At 38.6% G+C, this 21,930-nt stretch overlaps 1 protein-coding gene across 5 annotated transcripts in view; it reads left to right on the top strand.

The window, feature by feature from the left end:
- Nucleotides 1–1,237: 1,237 nt before the first annotated feature.
- Nucleotides 1,238–21,930, top strand: part of dennd1b (DENN/MADD domain containing 1B) — a 93,852-nt gene continuing 73,159 nt past the window's right edge. For 3 of the 5 annotated variants that reach the window (XM_081385274.1, XM_081385275.1, XM_081385276.1), the window contains exons 1-2: nt 1,238–1,516; nt 2,168–2,232. In XM_081385274.1, the coding sequence (XP_081241400.1) occupies nt 1,500–1,516; nt 2,168–2,232 (82 nt within the window). In that variant the 5' untranslated portion in view covers nt 1,238–1,499. The remainder of the gene's footprint in view (nt 1,517–2,167; nt 2,233–21,930) is intronic. The other 2 variants (XM_081385277.1, XM_081385278.1) reach the window with 2 other exon arrangements.

The following is a 21,930-nucleotide window of genomic DNA, read 5'->3' on the forward strand; positions in this document are numbered from 1 at the left end:
GGTAAAATAGCCTGCAAAATCTGGTCTCTATACAGTTGTTTTGGCCAACACAATTTGTAATCAGCAATTTTATAAATAAAATTAATTTTATAAATTATTATATAGAATATATAAATATTATATAAATTAATTATAAATATTACATTTAAATTCATGACATTATATATATATGTGACATTTAAAACACATGACAGCTTGCCCCAATAAAATGAGATACGTTTTTCACTGACTTGACATTTATGAAGAACTTCCTTGTTCTAAGAACAGTTCAGGCATTTATAGTTCATCAGCCATCATTAAATAGTTGACTTTTGCCTGTTTAACTGCATATTAACCTACTATAACAGGCTTGCACATTCAATTCCTTAGTATAGAATATAGTGTGCTTATTCATCTTACTGGGGCAGAGGATAAACAATGGAAAAGAGTACAAAAGGGGTAACTACAACCACAAACAGATCAGCAGAGATAACAGCAGTTCACTTCGAAATGACAAGCCAGTGACATGTTTAGTAGCAGAGTCCCCTTCATTGACCACTACAATCACCACAAATTTCCCCCGCAGGAAACAGACAAATAAATTCATGTCCTTGAATTGCAACAGGTTTAAATTACTAGGCGTTGACCCACAAGAAACGCAAGCTATTTTTTTTAAAACAAGTGGGTGGTGTGAATTTATACTTCCTTTGCTTTAGCCAACCACTAAAACTTGAGTGTTTAACTTATAAACAGGTCCTGTTTTATACAAGCCTATTTTTAAACATTATAGATGTTAACATTCCTCTTCAGAAACATTTAAGGATGTAATAATATAAAGAAGATATTTGCAAACCATACATACATGCATAGTATGCAAGCTAGCATCAGTAGACATGCCTATGCATGCAAAAGAAAAACAATGCTCTGAAGGATGCAATTAAAGGGACAGTTCACTAAAAAATGACATTTACTCATCCTCATGTTGTTCCAAACCTTAATGCCTTAATGACTTTCTATCTTCTGTGGAACACAAAAACAGATATTAAATAAGTTAGGCTAACTACAGTATTAAGGACTTACAGGCTCAGTCACCATTGAAAGTGAATGGAGACTGGTGCTGTCATCTCAGTTTGTATTCCACAGCAAAAAGAAACGCATGCAGGTTTGAAACAACAAGAGGGCGAATAAATAATGACTAAGTGTTCATTTCTTGGAATCACAATCCTACTGAAATACACACACGCGCGCGCACGCGCGTATACTCGCGTGACCCAGGTGCTTCCTGGTGCTTCACTGCAGGATCACAGCCTGGGGAACCGAAACGGTCAGCAGCGCGTCTAGGAAGCGTCAGCGGGGAGCCCGCGCGCCGACAGATAGAGGAATGCAGCAGTTTCCGCGACCGTCCGTCAGGTAGCCGCGGATCCAGAAGGTTCGCAGGCAGCGCGCGTGACTCGGAGTGCGCTACGGTGTTTTATTTTCCCGCCGTCGGCGCGAGCTGCTGCTGACGCGATGCTTTAGCCATGGACAGCAGGATAAAGTAAGTCCACATTTATTTAACTTACACATTCCTCTGATTTGTCGCGGCACTCGTTATCAGTCTCTGTAAATAAAAGTATCTCATACGATCAAAATGAAGATAGCGGCTATTGTAAATCGGTTAGTTAGCTCATTTGGCTAATAATGAGAGGAGATGACAGGTCCAGCTGACCGGTTAGCTGTTTACCATAGATGTGCTAACTAGCCTAGCCTCATTCCTCTACAGACATTTAAACTTGACAGCTGCAAATATTTCATTCAGCTGGAATTAGACGACGTTAACATCTCGTTCTATTAGCATCTATGGATTTATACTGTAATTATTATGACTATATTGCGAATTCACAAGAGAAAACTGACTACATACTTTAGTCTCTAATGACATGTCGAGCTTTTAACGTTAGTTAACTCAAATTTAACAATAAATCGTGTATAACATTGTCTTCAGTGGAACACAAGCAGATGTTAGGATGTTGTAAAATATGCAAAAGCAGTGAATGGAGATAGAGACTGTCATTTTCCTGTCATCGACAGAAGAATGAAAGTTACATTGGTTTGGTAAATAATATCAAAATGTTAGTTTATAAGTGAACTTAAGTTAACTCACTAACTTAAGTTAAGTTGTGAATTGGGCTTGTTTTTCCTCTTTCAGCGAGAATCCTGCGAGAACATTTGATTTGGCACTTCAGGTTGCATGTCCATCATCTGAAAATGAAGGTGAGCCTTCATTTCAAAATGTTTATATTTTGCATATGCAAGTGTGTTTTAAACAGACCTGTGCCTTTTTTGTCTCCAAAACACACAAGTATTTACATTAGAAAGACTTTCTTGAACCTCTATTTTAAATTAGCCTACTTTTTGGTATTTTCCGTGCTGTCAGCATACTTGAAATGGCATGAAAGGGATCCATGTTTACTCGGGCTTATAATTAGGGATGCACCGATTGATCGGCTGGTGACCGGAATTGGCCGATTTTCACGTGATCGGCCGTGACCGGCGACCGGCCGGTCAGTCTGACAAATGCCGATTTTATGCCGGTCAAATGCGCTCGGGCGCCACATGATTAACATCGCGCAACATCAGAATCACACGTGCACACGGACGGAACACGCATGTAGGAAACCTCGTGAATTACGTCCGTTCAGACCGCAAGCGCGTATTTTTTTTCAGCGTGCATGTTAATCGATGAGTGCTTTCACAACGGAAGCAGGAGCAGCGCGTGAGCGTCAAGCAGGAGCGTCGCGAGCAGTGAAGCGCGTGTTTCGGCGCCGAGTCTATTTGCTGCACTGCTCGCGCTCAATAGGCTTTATGCCCAGCTCCACTACTTCCTGAACTTCAGCCAGCTCCTTTGTTTCCTGTCTGCAATTATTGGACAAACTGATTAATCCAGGTGTGCCTGACCTTAGTAGTAGAAGTAGTGGAGCTGGGCATAAGGCCTATTAAAGGGAAAGCACACTTTTGATGGATAAAATAGCCTAAATAGGGTTTCACAAAAAAGCGCCCAAAATGCACAGAATTTGCGTGTTTTAACAAGAACTGGAGTAGGCTATGTCAGAAAAGAAAACGAAGACTAATATTTATAGAAAATGTACCCATTTAAACTTGTTTTATTATTCAGTTTGTACAAGTGATTGCAATAGGCCTGTGTGTGAGTGCTTTGAGAAATATCTTTATACTGCAAGGCTATTTATTTTTTATTTATATATAATTTTATTGCCATTCCCTGTTTTCATACAGACGTTTAGTTTGCTAAATACATTTATAAAAAATTATTGGATATTGAATGTGAAAAGGAAATTGTTCTTCTATAACACTGCACTTTAGATGTTTGAATTACCCACACCTGGAGTAATTTATATAGTTCTATTTTATAGCGTTTATCTGTTCAAAAAAATATGTACTATGCAAATTGTTAAATGTTCTATTACAGAAAAGATATAAAATAAATATTTGTGTGTGCTGTAAAGTGGTTAGAAAAAATTAAATCGGAATCGGCTAAAATCGGTATCGGCAGGTCAAACTTAATGAAAAATCGGAAATCGGAATCGGCCCAGAAAATTGTAATCGGTGCATCTCTACTTATAATGCTCATATTTCATGGCTTTAAAGTGATAATGTTTGGCATCATGATAGTTTGTCCAAATGAAGTTTGATTATAATTTTGTCTTAGTTGTAGTTTTTGTGTCAGTGATGACATATACAATCTTTTCTGTTTTTGTACATCGGAAAATGTGGCAACTGTGGGGCTGTTTACACAACACCTTTTTCAACTAAAAATGGAAAACATTTTATGCGTTTTTGGCCATTCTTTCACACGACAATGGCGTTTTGAGGGCGGAGTGTTACTTTACAAAGTGATATCGCCAACTACTGGCCTGGCATGAATACTACAGCGTTTTTAATCGTTTTCGCAGGTCCGTGTGAATGGGTTACGTTTTGACAATGTTGTCGTCTGTACACGAAACGTTTTTGTGTGTTTTTAGCACATCGTGTAAATGTATCCTGAGACAAAAATAAAAGTGCTGAAATTAAACCAGCTATTTTACTTCATTTTCTGAAAATTTGTAAAAACAAAATGGAAAATTGAACAAAAAAGGCTAATATCCAAATTTAACCAAAGTCTCACTAAGTTTATCATCAATCATGATAAATATATCTAACTTTGTACCATCTAAAAGCCTTTCTTGTGAAACTTTGACAGCTTTAAAAGTGTGACTTGTTTTTAGCTGATGTGCTTAGCTTTTTTCCATGCTTGAAATGGATGATTAAATTACGTGTGTAGTGTCTGGGGATTCACAGGAAGGAAGTTATTGCTGTAGATTCTTAGGGTGATCAGATTCACTTCTGATGGGCTTGCTTGTGTGCGTTTCCAGTTTAGATCAGCACGCACTTGGTTTGTATTTGCTTTGAGCTATTCAGAAAAACCTGCAGATGCATTTTGGTGTAAGAAGAATTAGGTTAATGTGCTGTGATATCGATCTTGGTTTGTGAATCTGTCTGTACGCTTTGAGCTTTGCAAGGTTGAACAGAAACCACGCATCTTTAACGGACCAGGTAACGACTGCTGTGCTGTGCTCGTGCTGTGAAGTGAGACCATTATGAACCTTTTTAAGCAACAGAAAGAAACATTTCAATGTGAGGTAAACGGATATGAAAAATTGCTTGTTATACGCTCAGCATAACTTATACCACCAATTTTTGTTCCTATCCTGAAACTATCATTACTCTTTTTGCTTGACATTGAAGGGGTGAGGAGCAGGTGGTTCCCAGAGGCAGCTGTTGCTCTAACCGAAAATGGAAAATATTCCCGGCCCAGCCGCTGACGTGAAAGTTGAAATAAGCTATAACAACCCACTTCCCTCATCATCTTATGTCTGTGTTCGTCTCATTTCCTGACCCCGACTCTCAGAACTGCAGCTTCGTTCTAAGAGGCTTTAAGGCCAAACAGAAGTTCATCAAGGACAGGAAACAATTCAAGCCTGGGATAACATACACACGGCGTCATCCGCATACGATATCTTGTCGCAAATTTAATGTTGTGGTTTACAAAATAACGAATATTTTCCCATTTCCAGTTAAAGCATGTGATTGACTGCTCAGTTCTTGAGTTTCATGCTTTTCGTTCTGTTCAAACACGGTGGACCTGCGGGATAGCGCCTGAAACATATTTCTGTTGCCAAATGGGGTGATTCTAGAGCATTTGTGGTAATATGAGGCATTCAAGGGGATTCATTGAATCTCATCAGACATTCTGCCTCTCTACTCACCTCATGTGTCATTTAGTCTAATTTGATATTCGATCGGCCCACATACAGGTCAGTTTCCCTTGAGGAAAAATGAAGTCAGACAAAATCAAGCGAACCTACAAGTACATTGCATTTAGTTTCTAGTATCCAAAGTGAGTTACATTGCATTTAAGGTGTGGATTTCTTGGGAATCCAACCCATGATCTTGTGGTCTTGCTTTACTTTGAGTTACAGGAACTACTGGCGAGATGTTTGTTTGTGTTCAGTTTGTGTTGTTGAGTTTATTACTAGATACCAGATTAGAGGAAACCAGCCTTTGCTTTTGTGTCATCTTTCGTTTCCCTCTTTGTCCACACAAATTTACTCTTGAGTGCATTTTCTACTAGTAGTGATGCATCTTAGTTTCAGAACATGTCACGTTATCCTGCTACTTTTTGTAGTTTTTTTCAAATGCTTGAAAATAATGATATGATTTTGTTGGTGGTGTTTTAATAGCTTCACACTGTTAGTGTGTACAGTGAAACTTGCGCTTTTTAAAGTTAAGTCTCCGCTACTACAACAGTACACTGAACCTTTGCATTGCGTCTTGCTCTTGAGCGGTGTGTCTGAAGGTGGTGTGTCAAGTTTAAATATACTTTAAAACGTGTTTCTAATTCTGTTCCAGTATTTTGCACATCGTGTGTTAAAAAGTAAAAGTTAAAAAGTATCTTACACTAAGTTTGGCGGCGGTAAGATTCGTCTCTAATGCCGATAACGTCTCTAAAATGAAATATTAGCCTATTACAATTTAAAAATGTAAATGTTATTCATTCATATGATGGCAAATCTGAATTTTCAGTATCATTGCTCCAGTCTTCAGTGTCACATGGTCCATCAGAAATCATTCTAATTTGCTGCTTAAAAATATTTATTATTATTATCAATGTTGAGTTATCAACAATTGTGCAGCTTCATATTTTTGTAGAAGCAATGTTGTTGTTTTTCAGGATTTTTGATGAATGGAAAGTTTACCAGAACAGCATTTATTTGAAATAGAATCTTTTTATAACATTATGAATGTCTTTTACTAGGCCATTACTTTTGATCAATTTAATGCATCCTTGCTGAATAATAAATTAAACATTGTCAATTAATCTCACTGCCCCCAAACTTATGAAAGGTAGTGTATGTGAAAACCACTAATGTCGAGGTCAGACTACACAATATCATCCCGATTCGTTTGACATAGGGTGTCGTGGTGATTCGTAAACGACAATGGGTGTCGGGACGAAGAATCGATCATTTTATCTCGTATACTGTGTCATAGTGAATCACAACCAACGCTGCTTCTGCAGTGCTTCATGACATCCCGACAGAACGACTAGCATGTTTCATTTTCGTTCGTTACTTCACGACTGGTTCGGCCACATCTAGGATGTTGACCAATAGGAGCACAGAAGCTCTTCCGTACACAGCTTTCAAACATGCCAAAATGAAAGAGAGATGATTTTATTTGTGCTGTTAGGTGGAATTATGCAATGGAGGAAAGGTTCATGGAATTATGGCAAAGTTTATGATGTTTTCTTGAGGAACGACCACAACAGAGGGAAAAAAGATAAATGCTGGCGAATGATGGCACTTACTGGAATTAGCATTAAAGGGATAGTTCACCCAAAAATGAAAATTCTGTCAGTAATTACTCACCCTCATGTTGTTCCAACCCCGTAAGACATTCGTTCATCTTCGGAACACAAATTAAGATATTTTTTATTAAATCTGAGAGTTGTCTAACTCCTCCATAGGCTTCTAAGGGACTGAAACTTGCTGGCCTAGAAAATGTATTAAAGACATCTTTAATATAGTCCAAGTGACTCAGTGGCTCAATCTTAAGTTTATAAAGCGACGAGAATACTTTTTGTGCGCAAAAACAAACAAAAATAACGACTTTATTCCACTTTTCATTTCCTTCTCTCTGGAACTCAAGTCTTTTCGCGTAGTGTTTAAGTCACTATTGGCCGACGCTGGTCATGTGTGATTAGGGGTGTAACGGTACGCAAAAATCACGGTTCGGTACGTACCTCGGTTTTAAAGTCACGGTTCGGTTTATTTTCGGTACAGTAAGGGAAAGAAATGCAAACATTAAACTGCAGGTTGTTTATTACTATAAACTTTTTTTTAACAATTTGTTTACACTTTTTTTAAACACTTTTTAATAAAATATAATAAAATATATATAAAATAAAAAAAAGAATAAGAAATAAAATACTGCTGCAAAGTTCTCCAATTAATAAAATACTCTCAGTCTCAAACCAATATCACATACTAAATTTAATGAAAAATATAAATAAATAACTATGATTACAGTGCAGCATTACCAATCCCAGCTTGTAGGCCTGCTCATATTTAAAAATTAAGACTGGGAAAAAAAATAACTTTAATTGTACAATTTGCTGTAATTAATTGCAATTCCTCCAAGCTTGTAATCATCAATAATTAAACTTAGAATCACCTAATTAAATGAAACGGGGAAAAAAAGGAACAGAAAATAGCCCTATATTAAAATAATATTACACATATATATCAATGTATTATTCTTTTTCAATAATCAATCAACAATCAATTTAAGATTTTTTTTTCCCTTTTTTTTTTACTAATTATCAAAATAAAATATATTCCTACAAAGCTATTATTACCAGAGCATGTGATCAGAGCAGGTCATTTTACCATTGTTGCTAGTGTGACGATACCAGCTCAGCAAACAGAAGTCTACTACTGAGAAATTTCACCTTATTTGAAGGGACTTTGCTTTTCCAGTGCGTGATCGGTACATGATTGGAGTGTTTGGGCCGTTAACGACAGAGCAGAACGCGCAGCGCAAACACGGAGTTGAACACTGAGCAGAGAGCGCAGCGCGCAGACACAGACACACACACACACACACACACACACACACACACACACACACACACACACACACACACACACGGAACGGAGAGTGCGGCGGCGCACACGGAGGCGGACCGGAAAAGCTTTTTTTCGCCCTGCAGTCGATTTCATTGGTTTAGGTTACAGCGACGACGGGTAAAACTAAAACCAGACGGGCTCTGGTAAAACTTTAGAATCAGCTGCAGGGCGGGATTTGCGCTGAACGCGAAGGCTTCCACCACTTAATATGTTCGTGTGGAAACACGAAAATGTACCTATGTTCGGCACACAAAATATTGCATTCAGTCATTCGGTACACACGTGAACCGAACCGAAAGCCCTGTACCGAAACGGTCCGGTACGAATACACGTACCGTTACACCCCTATGTGTGATATTTTTGTTTGTTTTTGCGCACAAAAAGTATTCTCGTCGCTTTATAAACTTAAGATTGAGCCACTGGAGTCACTTGGACTATATTAACGATGTCTTTAATACATTTTCTGGGCCAGCAAGTTTCAGTCCCTTAGAAGCCTATGGAGGAGTTAGACAACTCTCAGATTTAATCAAAAATATCTTTATTTGTGTTCCGAAGATGAACGAAGGTCTTGGAAAGCAACGTGTAGTCTGACGTGTTTCTTGTCCACAGCATGAAAACCGCATAATCTGACACAGTGACTATCATAACTGAGAAAAGATATTGTGTAGTCTGGCGTTAGACACTCAGAACAGCCTAATTATGCAGAGCTTCTTTAAGCTCACACTACACAACTTTTGGCTGGATTTTGCTGTCCAAGGTCTGCGACAAAACCCCTGGATCGTGGCCAAATCGGTGCTCGATGCGGTCGCCAATGCTTGTTAAGGTATGAGCAGGCCAGGGACGTGATCTGAGTCTCGAGCAGTCACAGGCTCTGCAATATCTAAAAAACCAGTTTGATATTACTGCCACATGATCTTGTAGTTTGTGCAATGCAATGACAAGGTGGAACTAATCCAGCCATTCACAGTGCAGATGGTATAAATGGAATTTATGTGAGAGAAAATGTTTTCACTGTAGGTCAGGACTTCCTCTTGAACAAATGTATTGTAGCTTAGTCTCGTCAGCTCGTCGTCGTTAACTATGACAAGACGAAGACAGATGACAAGACACCTTTGTTGTGTACAGTCCTGTACTGTGAGTCAACTCACCAAAGTCGAATTTGAAAATATGTAGTTTTGCTCATCTGAGATAAATAAAATTCAGAAACAAATGGTTTTAAATGTAATGCCATTGTTTTCTTCTCCAGCATGGGTCTGGGGTTGACAGGCCCAGAGACTGCAGAGTAGGTGACTTATTTTAGCTAACATTAGAAGATGAATACTTTGCCAGATTGGATTAAGCATGACTGCCATGCTTGTGCTTGGCACTAGTGAGCCGCATTGATGTTTTTCATGCCCTGTGCCAAAGCCAGCAGATGATGCTGACTGTGCCAAGGCAGTAGGTGGAGACAGATGCTACCTGTCTTGCCTCTTCTTTTCTTCCAGATTGCACCCAATAATAAAGCAATAAAAATAATAGACCTGAAATTTACAACTACACTTGTACTGCAATTAGCAAAGTGATTTTCCAGCGATGACCAACAGCTTTATTTCTCTTTCGCACAGGCCACTTTTTCAATGGTGTTAAGGACCAGTTTGACTAGGTGTTAGACATAGTGCTATTAAGTTATGTATTTTTCTGTAGAAAATGTGAGTGGTCCTTGCTTGTGCAGAAGTCAACTAGATGATGCGGGGTGGGGGGGCCAAATTTAAAGAGTCCACCCTTAAGTCTCTTGGATATTTTGGTCTGTAAATACGGGATTCTTAAATTTATGGTACGGTCACATTTACTGTTATTCAGCATATTTTTGTGGGTGAAATCCAGTCATTTTAATAGGAATATATGTGATCTAAAATTTTGCACATGGGCTACCCTCTACAGAATTTGCAACGGGTTCAAGTTGACAAACAGAAAGCTGCTTGGTTTGAAAGTGACTTCTGTGTGAGCTGTGCTTCATGCATACCTGTATCTACACTACAAAATTTGGCTATTTTTGCTCAAATGTGACTGATAATGATTCTTACCGTAGCTAACACCTCTAATTGTAAGGTAATAATAAGGTGCCAAAACAAAACCGCAGCAATTTTGACTTTTCCTTTAGAGATTAGACACAAGCTACATTTGTGGACTACAAGATTAACCAGTTTGACTTTTTCATGCGAAGTTTGAGTCATCTAAATAAATATTTTTAAAAAGTACCTGCAGCTGTACCTTTACCTTTTTAAATGTGTCCTAGCACGTTTATTCTCCTGCCTCAAATTTCACATAGCAGCTTTTGACAGGTCTGTGAGCCAAGGGTCTTTTTTTGCCATTTGACCCCCACCTTGTTAAATAATCTGATTGGCGCTCAGCTGTGTCTAGGGTTCAGCGCCAGCTAACACTTTGGTGGGGCTCCGCTGTCAGACTAACAATGCCGCTGTGCCTAAGATGGTGTTGATTGGTCATTACTCATAACGGCTACAGGGGTAGTTTGCGCATGATTTTCTTTTCCTTTATAGTCATGCAGATTCAATTCGGTTTGATCTGCCCTCATTATACTTGTGCAACTTCATCAAGTCTCCCCGGATCCCCTTTGCCAGCATCACCCGAAAAATACAGCTTAATGATGGAAAAAAGCTTTAGTTTGAAGCCACGGAATAAGTTATCCCACACACCCCTGCTTAGAACTGAATTCAGATTGACCTCCAGTTCTGCAAGTTATGGATTTTCACTTCATGAAACTCTCTGTGCTTTTTTTCTTTCCTTGCCGCGCTGAAGAGTCTCGTTAGTTGTGAACAGTCTGAAGCCGTTCCACTGGGGCTGTGAATATATGAATTTATTATTACGATGGAAGTTTTGCCAAATTCACCAGCGCTGGATGGTTCCGCAATCACCTGTTCCTAAACTCCTACGTGTTGCCGCAAAAGTGCCGCACACTTCGAGAACCTTCTCAAATACGTTTTTTTTAGTTTAAATGATTTTGATTGACACACAAGTAGTTTTGGTTTTGCTTTAGCTTCTTTACTATAGTTGGATGACAAGTAGTTTTGTTTTGTTTTAGCTTCTTTGCTATAGTTGGATGGCAAGGCTGGTAATGTAGTGTCCGGTGCTGGCGAGTGAAGATCAGCAGATGTGACGGGAACAGTCAGGCCCTGCAGGAGTCGGCCTGTTTCTTCTCAGGTGGTTTGACCCCACACACACCCTCCCTCTTAGGCTACACAGGACGTGTTCTGCTGTGTGAGGACTGATGTTTTTGCGTGTGCACGGCAGCAGGACGAATCTGCTGATCGGTGTAATCTGAGAGGCAGTTACCGCAGGGCTCGTCACGGCTCTCCAGACTTCCTCGTTTAAGTGCACCGTCGCAAGTCAGTCTACAAGAACATAGAAAGACTTCTTGGCAGGTCTATTTTTGGAGCTGTGTAATGACATCGAAAGTGAGGATGTGGTAAATAATTAATCCCACTGATTTAGATTATTGTGTCGTGTCATTTCAAACACTTGAGTCTGAACTTAGAGAGAAAGTTTGCCTTAACTTCAACAAATGCTTATAAGGCCAGCTCTGAGCAAAGACACATTAAAAGTCGCACAGGTTCTTCTGTAGGCTTTTCTTGTGTAGCTTTGAACCAAATGTCTGTATTGTCATACTCGTTATTGCACGTGATCTGAAAACGTTATCCATATAAAACATTACAGCATTTGTAATGATGCTGTCAGATCCAAAACAGCTTAATCTTTCAACCAAAGTATCTATGCGAACTACTATTACACTGTGCCTCGTTTACAAAAACAAATGCTCAGAACAAACATATTCTTCCGATGCAATCCGGGACGCCGTTAAAATAAACTCGCCACTTGTTTCCGACGCTGGGATCTTTCTGAAGTCTGTACAGACTACAGAGATGCAAATGAGCTGTTTAAACTGGACGCGTCAAAGCAAACGCTCTTTTCTCTTGTCGACAGACTCAAGACTTTTTTTTAAATAAAGATTTATCCCCCCCCTAAAAACTCTTACTTTTGTAGGTGAACAGTTTAATGATTATCCTCAAAGATATCGGAAAAGTTTCCCAGTAACCTTAAGAGCAGGCTAGACTTGCTACATTAGCTCGGATCTCATTTTTCATGCATTACAATATAGGCCTATCTTGGCTAAAAATGTTCATGTGCAGAGTGACTTGTGGCAATTTTTTGAGTTTTGTGTCACAGTGCTGGCCTCTTTTTGGGCTCCAGCCCACTTTTCATCACTGAATGTAGGTCAGTCCCCACTGCATGTCTTTGTGAGGGCTTTGCTGTGCTATTTGTCATTGAATATCATGTGACTCATCCATGAGGTCTTTGTTGTCACACATGGAACCGTGTTCTCTCACTCGATTGGTTCTCGTCTCCTTCTCTGATTCAGAGAGTGTCATATGGAATTAGCATACAGTACTGTCATTAGTGAAGTATGTGAGCACGCCTCTCTCGTCTCCCCCACTCCAGCACTCTCAAACCATTCATTTTTTCCTGTGAGAAATGCTTATTAAATCCTACACTACCGTTCAAAAGTTTGGGGTCGGTACAATTTTTAAAAAAATGTTTTTGAAGTATCTTATGCTTGCATCGTGTGTTTTCTTTTCTTTTATTTCCATTTATTTGAAATGGAAATCTTTTGTAATATTATAAATGTTTTAACTGTCACTTATGATCAGTTTTTGCATCTTTGCTAAATAAAAGTATTAATAAAAAAAAAAAAAACTGAACTTTTGTGTATATCACACCAATTTGTGACTAATGTTGTAAGTGGACCTCACAGAATTTTTTTTTTAAATTTCATGCATTTTCAAAACATTTACGTGTAACAAATCTCATTCTTACCACACTTACTCACATTTGCATGCTGAATTGTGTCTGAATAGTTTTTTCTTTCACATATTTAAGTCTAAAGCCTCCTTTACATGCAAAGACACATGTTGATTCTCCTGCTCTGGTGAATGTGTTTTACTACATATTGTCATATGAACAGTCAGTAATAATCCAGATTTAAGTGCCATGAATCATACTGTAAATACACATAATTTGAGTCAATTTCAACACAACTATAAGTAAGTTTAGTGAGTGAGTCAGATGTTTCAGTAATCCATTCATTCAGTGAAGTGTTCATCATCACTGATTGACTGAATGACTGATTCAAGCTGGTAACTTAGAATGATTCATTAAAAGAATCGCTCATGGGAGTCATTTGCTTATGAATCTGACAAATTGAGAATTGTTGTCTTGCCTTTTCTTGGTATCAGGATTTCTCTGGATCAGAGTTCAGAAGAACTGGCATGTTTCTGTGTTTTTAGTCTTTATCCCAGAGGTGACTACTGATTGCCTGAAGGCATAGGTGCTGTAAAAGTGTATGATGCGTGTAAAAGCACCTTCTCTGTCCAGTGCCTAATTGTCATATGCTTTAATAGATAATTGAGTTTTTCCTGCAAGCTAGCCCATTTTTAGATGCGTGTATGTGTTATGTGTGAGGCAGATGGTGCGAGCATATGGTTTGCAACTTGTGATTACCTGCTGCAGCCCCTTTCCAGCTTTTCTCCTCGCGCACCCGAACCGGAGTCGCGGCTGCCCCCCTTTAAGAGGTAAAGACATTTTAATGTCCATGAGATGTAGCCTAGCTTGAGATAAGGCAGTTTGATGACTGATGTGATTAGCGAGCTTGGCAATACCTCCAAAACAGCCTCCCTCCTGTCGTCTGTACTGTGCATATAAATTACCCTTGAGTCAGGAGTTAAGGTGTGATTTGCGAGGCAGATTGTTTGAATGTTGTTTATTCTCTTTGTGGTACGCTGGCTTTCTTTCCCGACAATGCATGCTAGCTATGAGCCCAACCAAATGGTATGCAAAAAAAAAAAAAAAACGTTCACATGAAGACAGTTGATAAACATTCTCGCAATTGGACATGTATTGTGACAGACTGCGCTAATATACAGTGATATGCCGGGACTGTCACATAGCCGACATCCATATGCTGCTCCACTCAATCATGAAGCTGTGAAATTGGGTTGCACCTCAACTAGCTTCAAGATTTTTTTTTTCCTCTCTCTCATTCTCTCTGCTGTTTCCTAGCTGTTTTCTGAAATCTATAAGTGTATGTAAAATATGCAAATGAATCCACACAGACGTTTGACAAATTGTCACACATTGAGATAAAACACGGGAATAATCAGCGTTTGATGTTTGTTGGAGAGCCCATTCCCATAATGTTGCCTGAATTAGTGTATTACACCACACCAGTTACTCAAATGTATCAAATTCACCTTTATTTTGCAGTTGTTGATTAGTATTGTTATCTTTCAGAAGGCCTGTCACTATTATTTAATATTAATTAAACCTAATTACATATGCTTATTCAAATTTTATGCTGTACAAATGCCACAAAATCACTAATTCCATGTTTTCATATATGACTTATAAATGCAACATGCTTCAGGTTCACTTTGACATTAGCGTGATTGCATTTTTGGGCGTCACAGGTCATTATTAAAAGCTAATGACACATTATGACACAGAGGAGGAGATAATGGCACTTCTCCAAATTTGGAACGAGGAGCATTTGGTGAAAAATGTTGTCAACAACAAAAAGATGCAATGCTTGAGGGTTTAACCGAACCATCTTAAAATGTCATAAGAAATTGAGACAGAAATACAGGCTGATTTTTATATATATATATATATATATATATATATATATATATATATATATATATATATATATATATATATATATATATATATATATATATATATATATATATATATATATATACGGTTTAGAGATGTAGAATATGGTCATGCAGAATAAGGCATTAATATGTGTGTTAGAAGTACTAATAAACAGCCAATATGCTAGTAATATAAATACGTGTACATGATCAAATGTGTTAGCATATCGCTGCAAACTCATGCAGGTCCTTGTTAGCTACCTCAACTTGTAATCGTGACAGATGCACGCTTAACTTCCATGGTACATGTGAACTATTGGGTTTCTCTTTTCACAGGCAGCAAATGATCAGTGTGATACTTTTAAGAAGCATATCATTGCTGTAAAGTATATCCTTTTTTAAGGCTCTTGCCAGCTAAAGTGGCATGAAATGTAATGCTATTTGTGGCTTGCAAAAAAAAAAAGAGTGAGGGGGAAAAAAACATTTTAAAACGACTGAGTGTTTTCTTTCTATTCAAGCTTAAAAGATGCCTGCTAATCTGCTTACCCTTTTAATTGTGAGATCTGGGGGCAGAGCTGCTCGAAGCTAGAATAAAGTTACTGATCCAGAAGTAAACTGATGACCACAGTTATTCCTTGCTTTTGGCTTCCAAACACTGCCCTCCCTCCCCTTTCCACTCCCCTTCATTCTGGAGGGGAAGAAAAAAGCTCCTTGTACCAACAAAAGAATTTTTTTTTTGCCATATGTTCGGTTGACATCTTCATCAGGTTCACAGCGGGTTACCTTAGTTAACGTTCACTCCACTGCTTGATGGGATTTTCTACCAGTTTCTTGAGTAGCTGGCTCAAAGTCTAGACGAGCCTCCAAAGACAACCAGGACCCTTCCAGCATGCCTGGCACAATGGTATTATTGTGGACGTCGAGGAGCTGGTGCTTCCTCTTTACACAGACCTGTTCGGGCACAAAGACAATGGCTTTGTTCTGGGGCATGGAGTGGGTTAATCCAGACCTCTACATACTGTGAAATAAATCTTTTATAGATGAGCGAAAAAAGGAACGGAAGAAGAAAAGGTTTTGCCAAGGAGGTTGCGAGTTCAGCATTTTAACCTTTGGCCAAGAATAAGACATGAGGAGGAGGAGGCATTGGAGGGAGGGTACAAAGAGGAAAGGCAGACAGGCAACACGTAGTCCTTCATCTCTGGATGAAAACAGAAACCACTGGTTTTTCAATGGGTTTTCACGCATTGGTCTGGTTCAGAAGAGAATTAACTGTAAAAGTATTGGATCCTTTTTACAACATGCAGCTGTTGCTGTGAGTTAATTCAATGTGTTAAAGGTGACAGCTCTCCCAAAAATAAAAAGTTTGTCATTTACTCACCCTTATGGTGTACCAAAGTTGTAGACATTTAGTCTGTCCAATGTTGTTGTTTTGGACCCCATTGGTTTGCACTGTATTGCCAAAAACAGTCTAAACATTCTTCACAATACTTTGTTTTGTGCAGAAGAAATACATGTTTGGGAATGACATGAGTGTAAGTAAATGATGACAGAATATTCATTCCTGGATGGACTATCCCTTTAAGACTGCACAAGTGGACAATGATATGTAATAAAGATTTACAGCCTTGGTTTGCATTGCCACGGTGCTAATATTTACGTCATATGATCATCACATTAACAAGCAATTTGCCTCTCCACACTGAAAACACAAATGTTTTGATGTCCAACACATTAACTGCCAATCAGATGTTTAATATTCAGTCATGTGGACAAAATGTCCTGTTGCTCGTCTTAGCTAGCTTTTGTCTACTTTGCCAGGGTGCTGAATTTTGTCATCTGATTGTTCTGTCCTAACCAGGCGTCTTCCAGCGATAAGTCATTTTTCTGTCCGCACTTCAAGCACAAATATGGCATCAATAAGAGCCATATTTGATGTGATAATCAGTTATATGGAGTGTTTTGGACGCCACTGACGCTCACTGGCTAGGACATTTCGACAGACAGCCTCCATTGCCCTGCGGGCTCCACAGTTTGGTCTCTACTTTGATAATACTTTGTACTATGATAATGACACCTCATATATTCACGGAACTTGTTGACACAGTGTATTAAACACAAGTCGATCCCAATGAGCCATTAAGGTACACTGAGGTTTTCCATCAGGGTACGAAGACAGCTTGGCAACTCAATTGGCTCGGCATGTATTCCGGCCTATTGGCTCTACACCCATCTCGTTCGCAGATAGATAGACAGAGGTGGTAAAAAGTGGTGTCAGCTGTGAGCTCTTTCCACCACTCACCTATTAACCTTCTTCCCCCCGGCCTCGGCTCTATCAAAGCGGCGTGTATCGACTTTTAAAGACAAGCATTCCCGGGACGTCAAAACATTGATTTGCGACTGACCCGCACTGTCTGCGCTCGGGGCGGCGGCGTGTTGCCACGCAGCGGCGGTCCTGTCGAAGGTTAGCCGTGCACGAAGCCCAAGGGGAATCTCTGGAAGGGCCCTCCCAAGCCTGCCATCACCCACGGCTGGCTTCACATTGGGTGCGAAGAGCAAAAAAAGAAAAATAGCTTGCTCCTCCGAGGTGATTTCAATTCAATTCTCACCCATTAGCCGGCGTTCGCTCCGCAGTCAAATTACTTGCCAGGTCTGATGCGAGCGGGCGAGATTGTTTTCCTAGCCGATGGGTTTTTAGATTTTTTTCAAGGTGTTTTCAGTGGTGGTGAGATGAAAACAGTGATGGCAATACATTGAGCTGCCACCACCTTGGCATGTTACGTCAGATTGGAAATGCTGAGGCTAAGCGTAATGATGGATTTCCCTCATCGTTACAAGTTTACTTCAGGTTGATAAACCGTAAATTAACCTGGACAACTGTTGAAGCTTTTGTTTAAAAGCCTCATTAGAGTTACATATGAATTCGATTTATTTAAATGTATGTCTGGACAGCTTTGAGATGTAACTCCAAGGTTGGAACCTGGCTAGGATTTTATGACCAAAATCTCAAGAAATTTTCACCTCTAACGTTATTTTTGCTTGTTAAAATGCTTTAGTGTATTAAAAATGGCCATTCAAGAATAACTCAGTGAATCAAATAAGAACTCTTCCCCCCCCCCCCCCACACACACACATGCACGCACTTGGGGATTTTAAATAGGGCTGCACGACATTGGAAAAAAAACTGACGTTGCGATATTTAATTTTTCTGCGATAAATGTTGCGATATGAAACCAATTTCACCAGATGATTTGACTGGCTGTATTTGTAATGAATAAATCATTCTAGAATGATTGGGGTGATTTTATAGGAGAGTGCATATGCATAGAAAATAATAAATAAATTACAAGCATAGATAAATACAATAGAATAAAGAGACAAATGAAATAAGCAGTGCTTTGTTTTTCAGGTAGGCCTAAATCTAACAGTATTCAGGTACAGAAGTTCAATAATTAAATGTAAAATAACACTGCATAGTCTTCACTGTATAAATTAAATATAATTCATATAATTAATGAATACATTTTATCTTTGTTAAAGCTACAAAGCTACATTAACATTGGTGACACAAACATCTGCGGGTATATTAGGCTGCTGTCACTTTAAGATGAATGTACGGATCCAATGTAATGATACGCATCCGTTTTCTTTCTCAATTGTTTACAACACATAACCAACTGTGTTTAAGAGGATACTTGCCGAGACGGGCATTTTGACTTAATTTTGCTTGCACGTGTCCAAGCTCAAAAAGAAGAGAAAGAGAACTGTGTGGGCGTACAGAAAACAGCTTGCAAGTTCCTTTTTTAAATTTTTTTGCGCTTGATGTTTAAACTGACAGGTCTTAAAAGCACATGCAATTGATAAACTTTCATTCTATAATGGTTAAACTTTGCAATAATTTCGCGAATCACATTCGTTCTGAACTCGGGTAAGATGGCCGGTATGGATTACAGATCAACTACGATCCATATACTTCACATCACATATCCTTGTGATGTGACTATCACGAATGCGCACATCGAGATATCAATTAAAAAAATATTTTAAGCAAAAAAGTATCTAACATAGGAAAACAACAAAGGTACAAAACTGTGTACTTCACATCTAAGGGAATAATCCACAGTCCCACGAAACACCATGGATATCGTAATTAAATGAATAAAAAATGATGGCACAATACAAAAGTTTTGATGGAAATTCTTTTGTTACAAATATAAAAACAACATATTTTGAATTTATTGCAATATATTATACACAAACATACAAGTTGTTACCAAGTTGTAATCAAGATAATACCAATCTGATTAAGTCAATGATATTTAAGTATTACTTGTATACTATTCAAATATTTTATTATTATTTTGCATCAGCTGTTAATTTTTTGTTTGTTTTAAGTTTTAGTGCTTTTGTTATTTTTCTATTTAGCTTTAGCAGTTTTTTAAAATAAAATTAAACAGATTTTTATTTTAAAATCATAATTTTTTAAATGTAATTTTTTATCTAATATTTTATATTTTATTTTAAATCAGCTTTATTTCAATTATCAAAACCAATTTTTCATAGTTTCAGTTAACATTGAATTACGCCATTCACAAAGCTTCATGTAGGTTTGCTTTGATCCCCTGATTGGTGGATCTTCTTGGGATTATGGGTAGTGTGGTTCAGCACCTGGAATTCTAGAAGGGTTTATAGAGAATTATTAAAAATCAATTTCTCCATGGAAAAAGTGAATGGGATATTTACTTCCAGAACCTGACTGTTGCACTCTGCATGCATACACACACCTGTGACCGCACATCAGTTGAAATATATTTGACTATATATGCTCATCTTGACTTATTTCGGACACATCCGGCTCTGCGTTTTCACATAACCACTTGTTTCCTCACTGCTCTCACATGTAAATATCTCTACCGACTAACACTTTTCTCCTACTGTACATTACACACTGCCCTTCCCAAGTTGAAAGTCAAGTTGGTCTACCCCTCTTCCTGTGCGTGGGTGTGTGTCTGTCTGTCTGTTTCCGTGTCTCTGTGTGCCCACTGGCTCGGGGCGGTTCGCAGACCTGCTGGGAACAGGAGCGGCCTCAGTGTGTCAAGCCCAGGAGGGGAGGCCATTGGGGAGCGAGAGGGGCGAGAGGGGGATTAAGCAGCCCCAGGTCTGTCACGGTGACATTTCTCTCCCTGCCTCAGCAGCAGGGGTTGGGTTTACCCTCCTAACCTTCAACTTTCAGCCTTAACCCATTAATCCCTTTGTGTCTGCCCGCCCCGCGCAAACACACTCACAATATGGCAGCAGGAGGCTGCGGAGGCAAGGAGCCGGGCTCCCTTTGACAGCTTTTCACCCACAGACAGGGGCCTTCATCTCTCTACATTCCCCAGTGTACAAACCCCCCCCCCCACCACCACCACCAAAAACAGACAGTTGGTCACCCAATCAGTCATTTTTACATGCATTTTTGCAGATTTGTGGCACATTTAAAATTTTAAACGGTGAATGACGGCGAGACTTTTGTCGAGGTGCGTTTGGGAGGTTTGTTGTTAAACAAGTTCATATTTGAACAGATGACGCCATCTTTTTTCAGCATCACTGCGACATTTTCAAAGAAAACCGTGATTTTTCGCGATTAAAAACAATTGCGCAATACAGAATACTGTTGTTATTCAAATTTATTGCAAAATATTCTTATTTAAAAACATAGAAGTTGTATAAGATACCAACCGATTATATACTATAGTATTTATTCATATTTTTTCAGGTTTGAGTTCTTTTGCCATTTTTATTAGTTATTTTTGCTTGCATTTTTCCACAGATTTTTGTCTGACTGTGGCACATTTAAAGACTCAAATGAATGAAAGCGGCACCTTTGCCGAAGTGCATTTGGGAGGTTAATTGTTGAACATGCTCATGTTTGAACAGAAAACGCATCTTTTTTTTCAGCGCCAATGGGAATTAGCGTTACCTGAGCACGTCAGATACTGTCATCTTTCTTTAAAAAACTGACAAAACGTTTAGATCTCCGCTTTGAATACTCTTACTAGATAAGTGTTTGGGCAAATATTTGATTGCATTGCTCAGATTTGAAGCCGGATCTGGCTTGTTGAAGGGACAGAGCGGGCGTTAATAATAAAAGAGCTCATCTGAATTTTTGGGGCTTTTCATGTGAGCCCCCCCGTCGTGTGAAAATCCCACAGGGATAGAGATTTGCAAGTCCTTTTGCCTCTGTGTATGAATAAGCATGTGTCTCAAGGTATTTTTGAATGCGTTAGAACACGGGAGCCTCCAGGATATGCAGCACAGAAGGTGCGTGGTTGGAGGGCAATGCCCCCTCAGTTACCCCTCCCTCTCACCTATCGCTTTCTCTTGCCTCCATTTTTGTTGTTCAATCTTTTCTTGTTTATTACCCTTTTTATTGTCTTTTCCCTCTCTGTATCAAAGTAGTTGATGTGAGCGCATTGACAGCAGTGTCCTGCACTGTGACATCTAAAATTGTTTAAACGTAAATTTCTTGCACATGCATTTTATGACAACATGGCATTGTTTTCTACCTTTCAAAAGGGTTTGGTAAGATTTTTAAAAGTGTTTTGGATAGAAGACTCTTATGCTCACCAAGGCATTTGATAAAAATAGAATAAAAACAGTAATATTTTGAAATAATGTTGCGATTTCAAATAATCTTTTTCTGTTTGAATAGAAATTAAAATGTCCTTCTAATATACTGATTTGCTGCTCAAGAAACATTTATTATCAATGTTGAAAACTGCTGCTTAATATTTTTGTGTATTTTTTTTTCCCCTGGATTCTTAGAATAAAAAGTTCAAAATAACTTTTTGTAACATAATATCTTTATTTTTTTTTTTTTTGTGATCAACTTTGTATTGTCTTTAGAAATAGCATCCATTCAAACAAACAGACAGGGAAGGGGGAGCAACATACATATCATCCATAATTTAACAATATGAAAGAGTGAGAACAAATAAAATAAAATAAAAAACACCTTATATAGTCATTCCTTTATATAG

This window comes from Scardinius erythrophthalmus (genome assembly GCF_964197995.2).
Source record: "Scardinius erythrophthalmus genome assembly, chromosome: 14".
NCBI classification, from domain to species: domain Eukaryota; kingdom Metazoa; phylum Chordata; class Actinopteri; order Cypriniformes; family Leuciscidae; genus Scardinius; species Scardinius erythrophthalmus.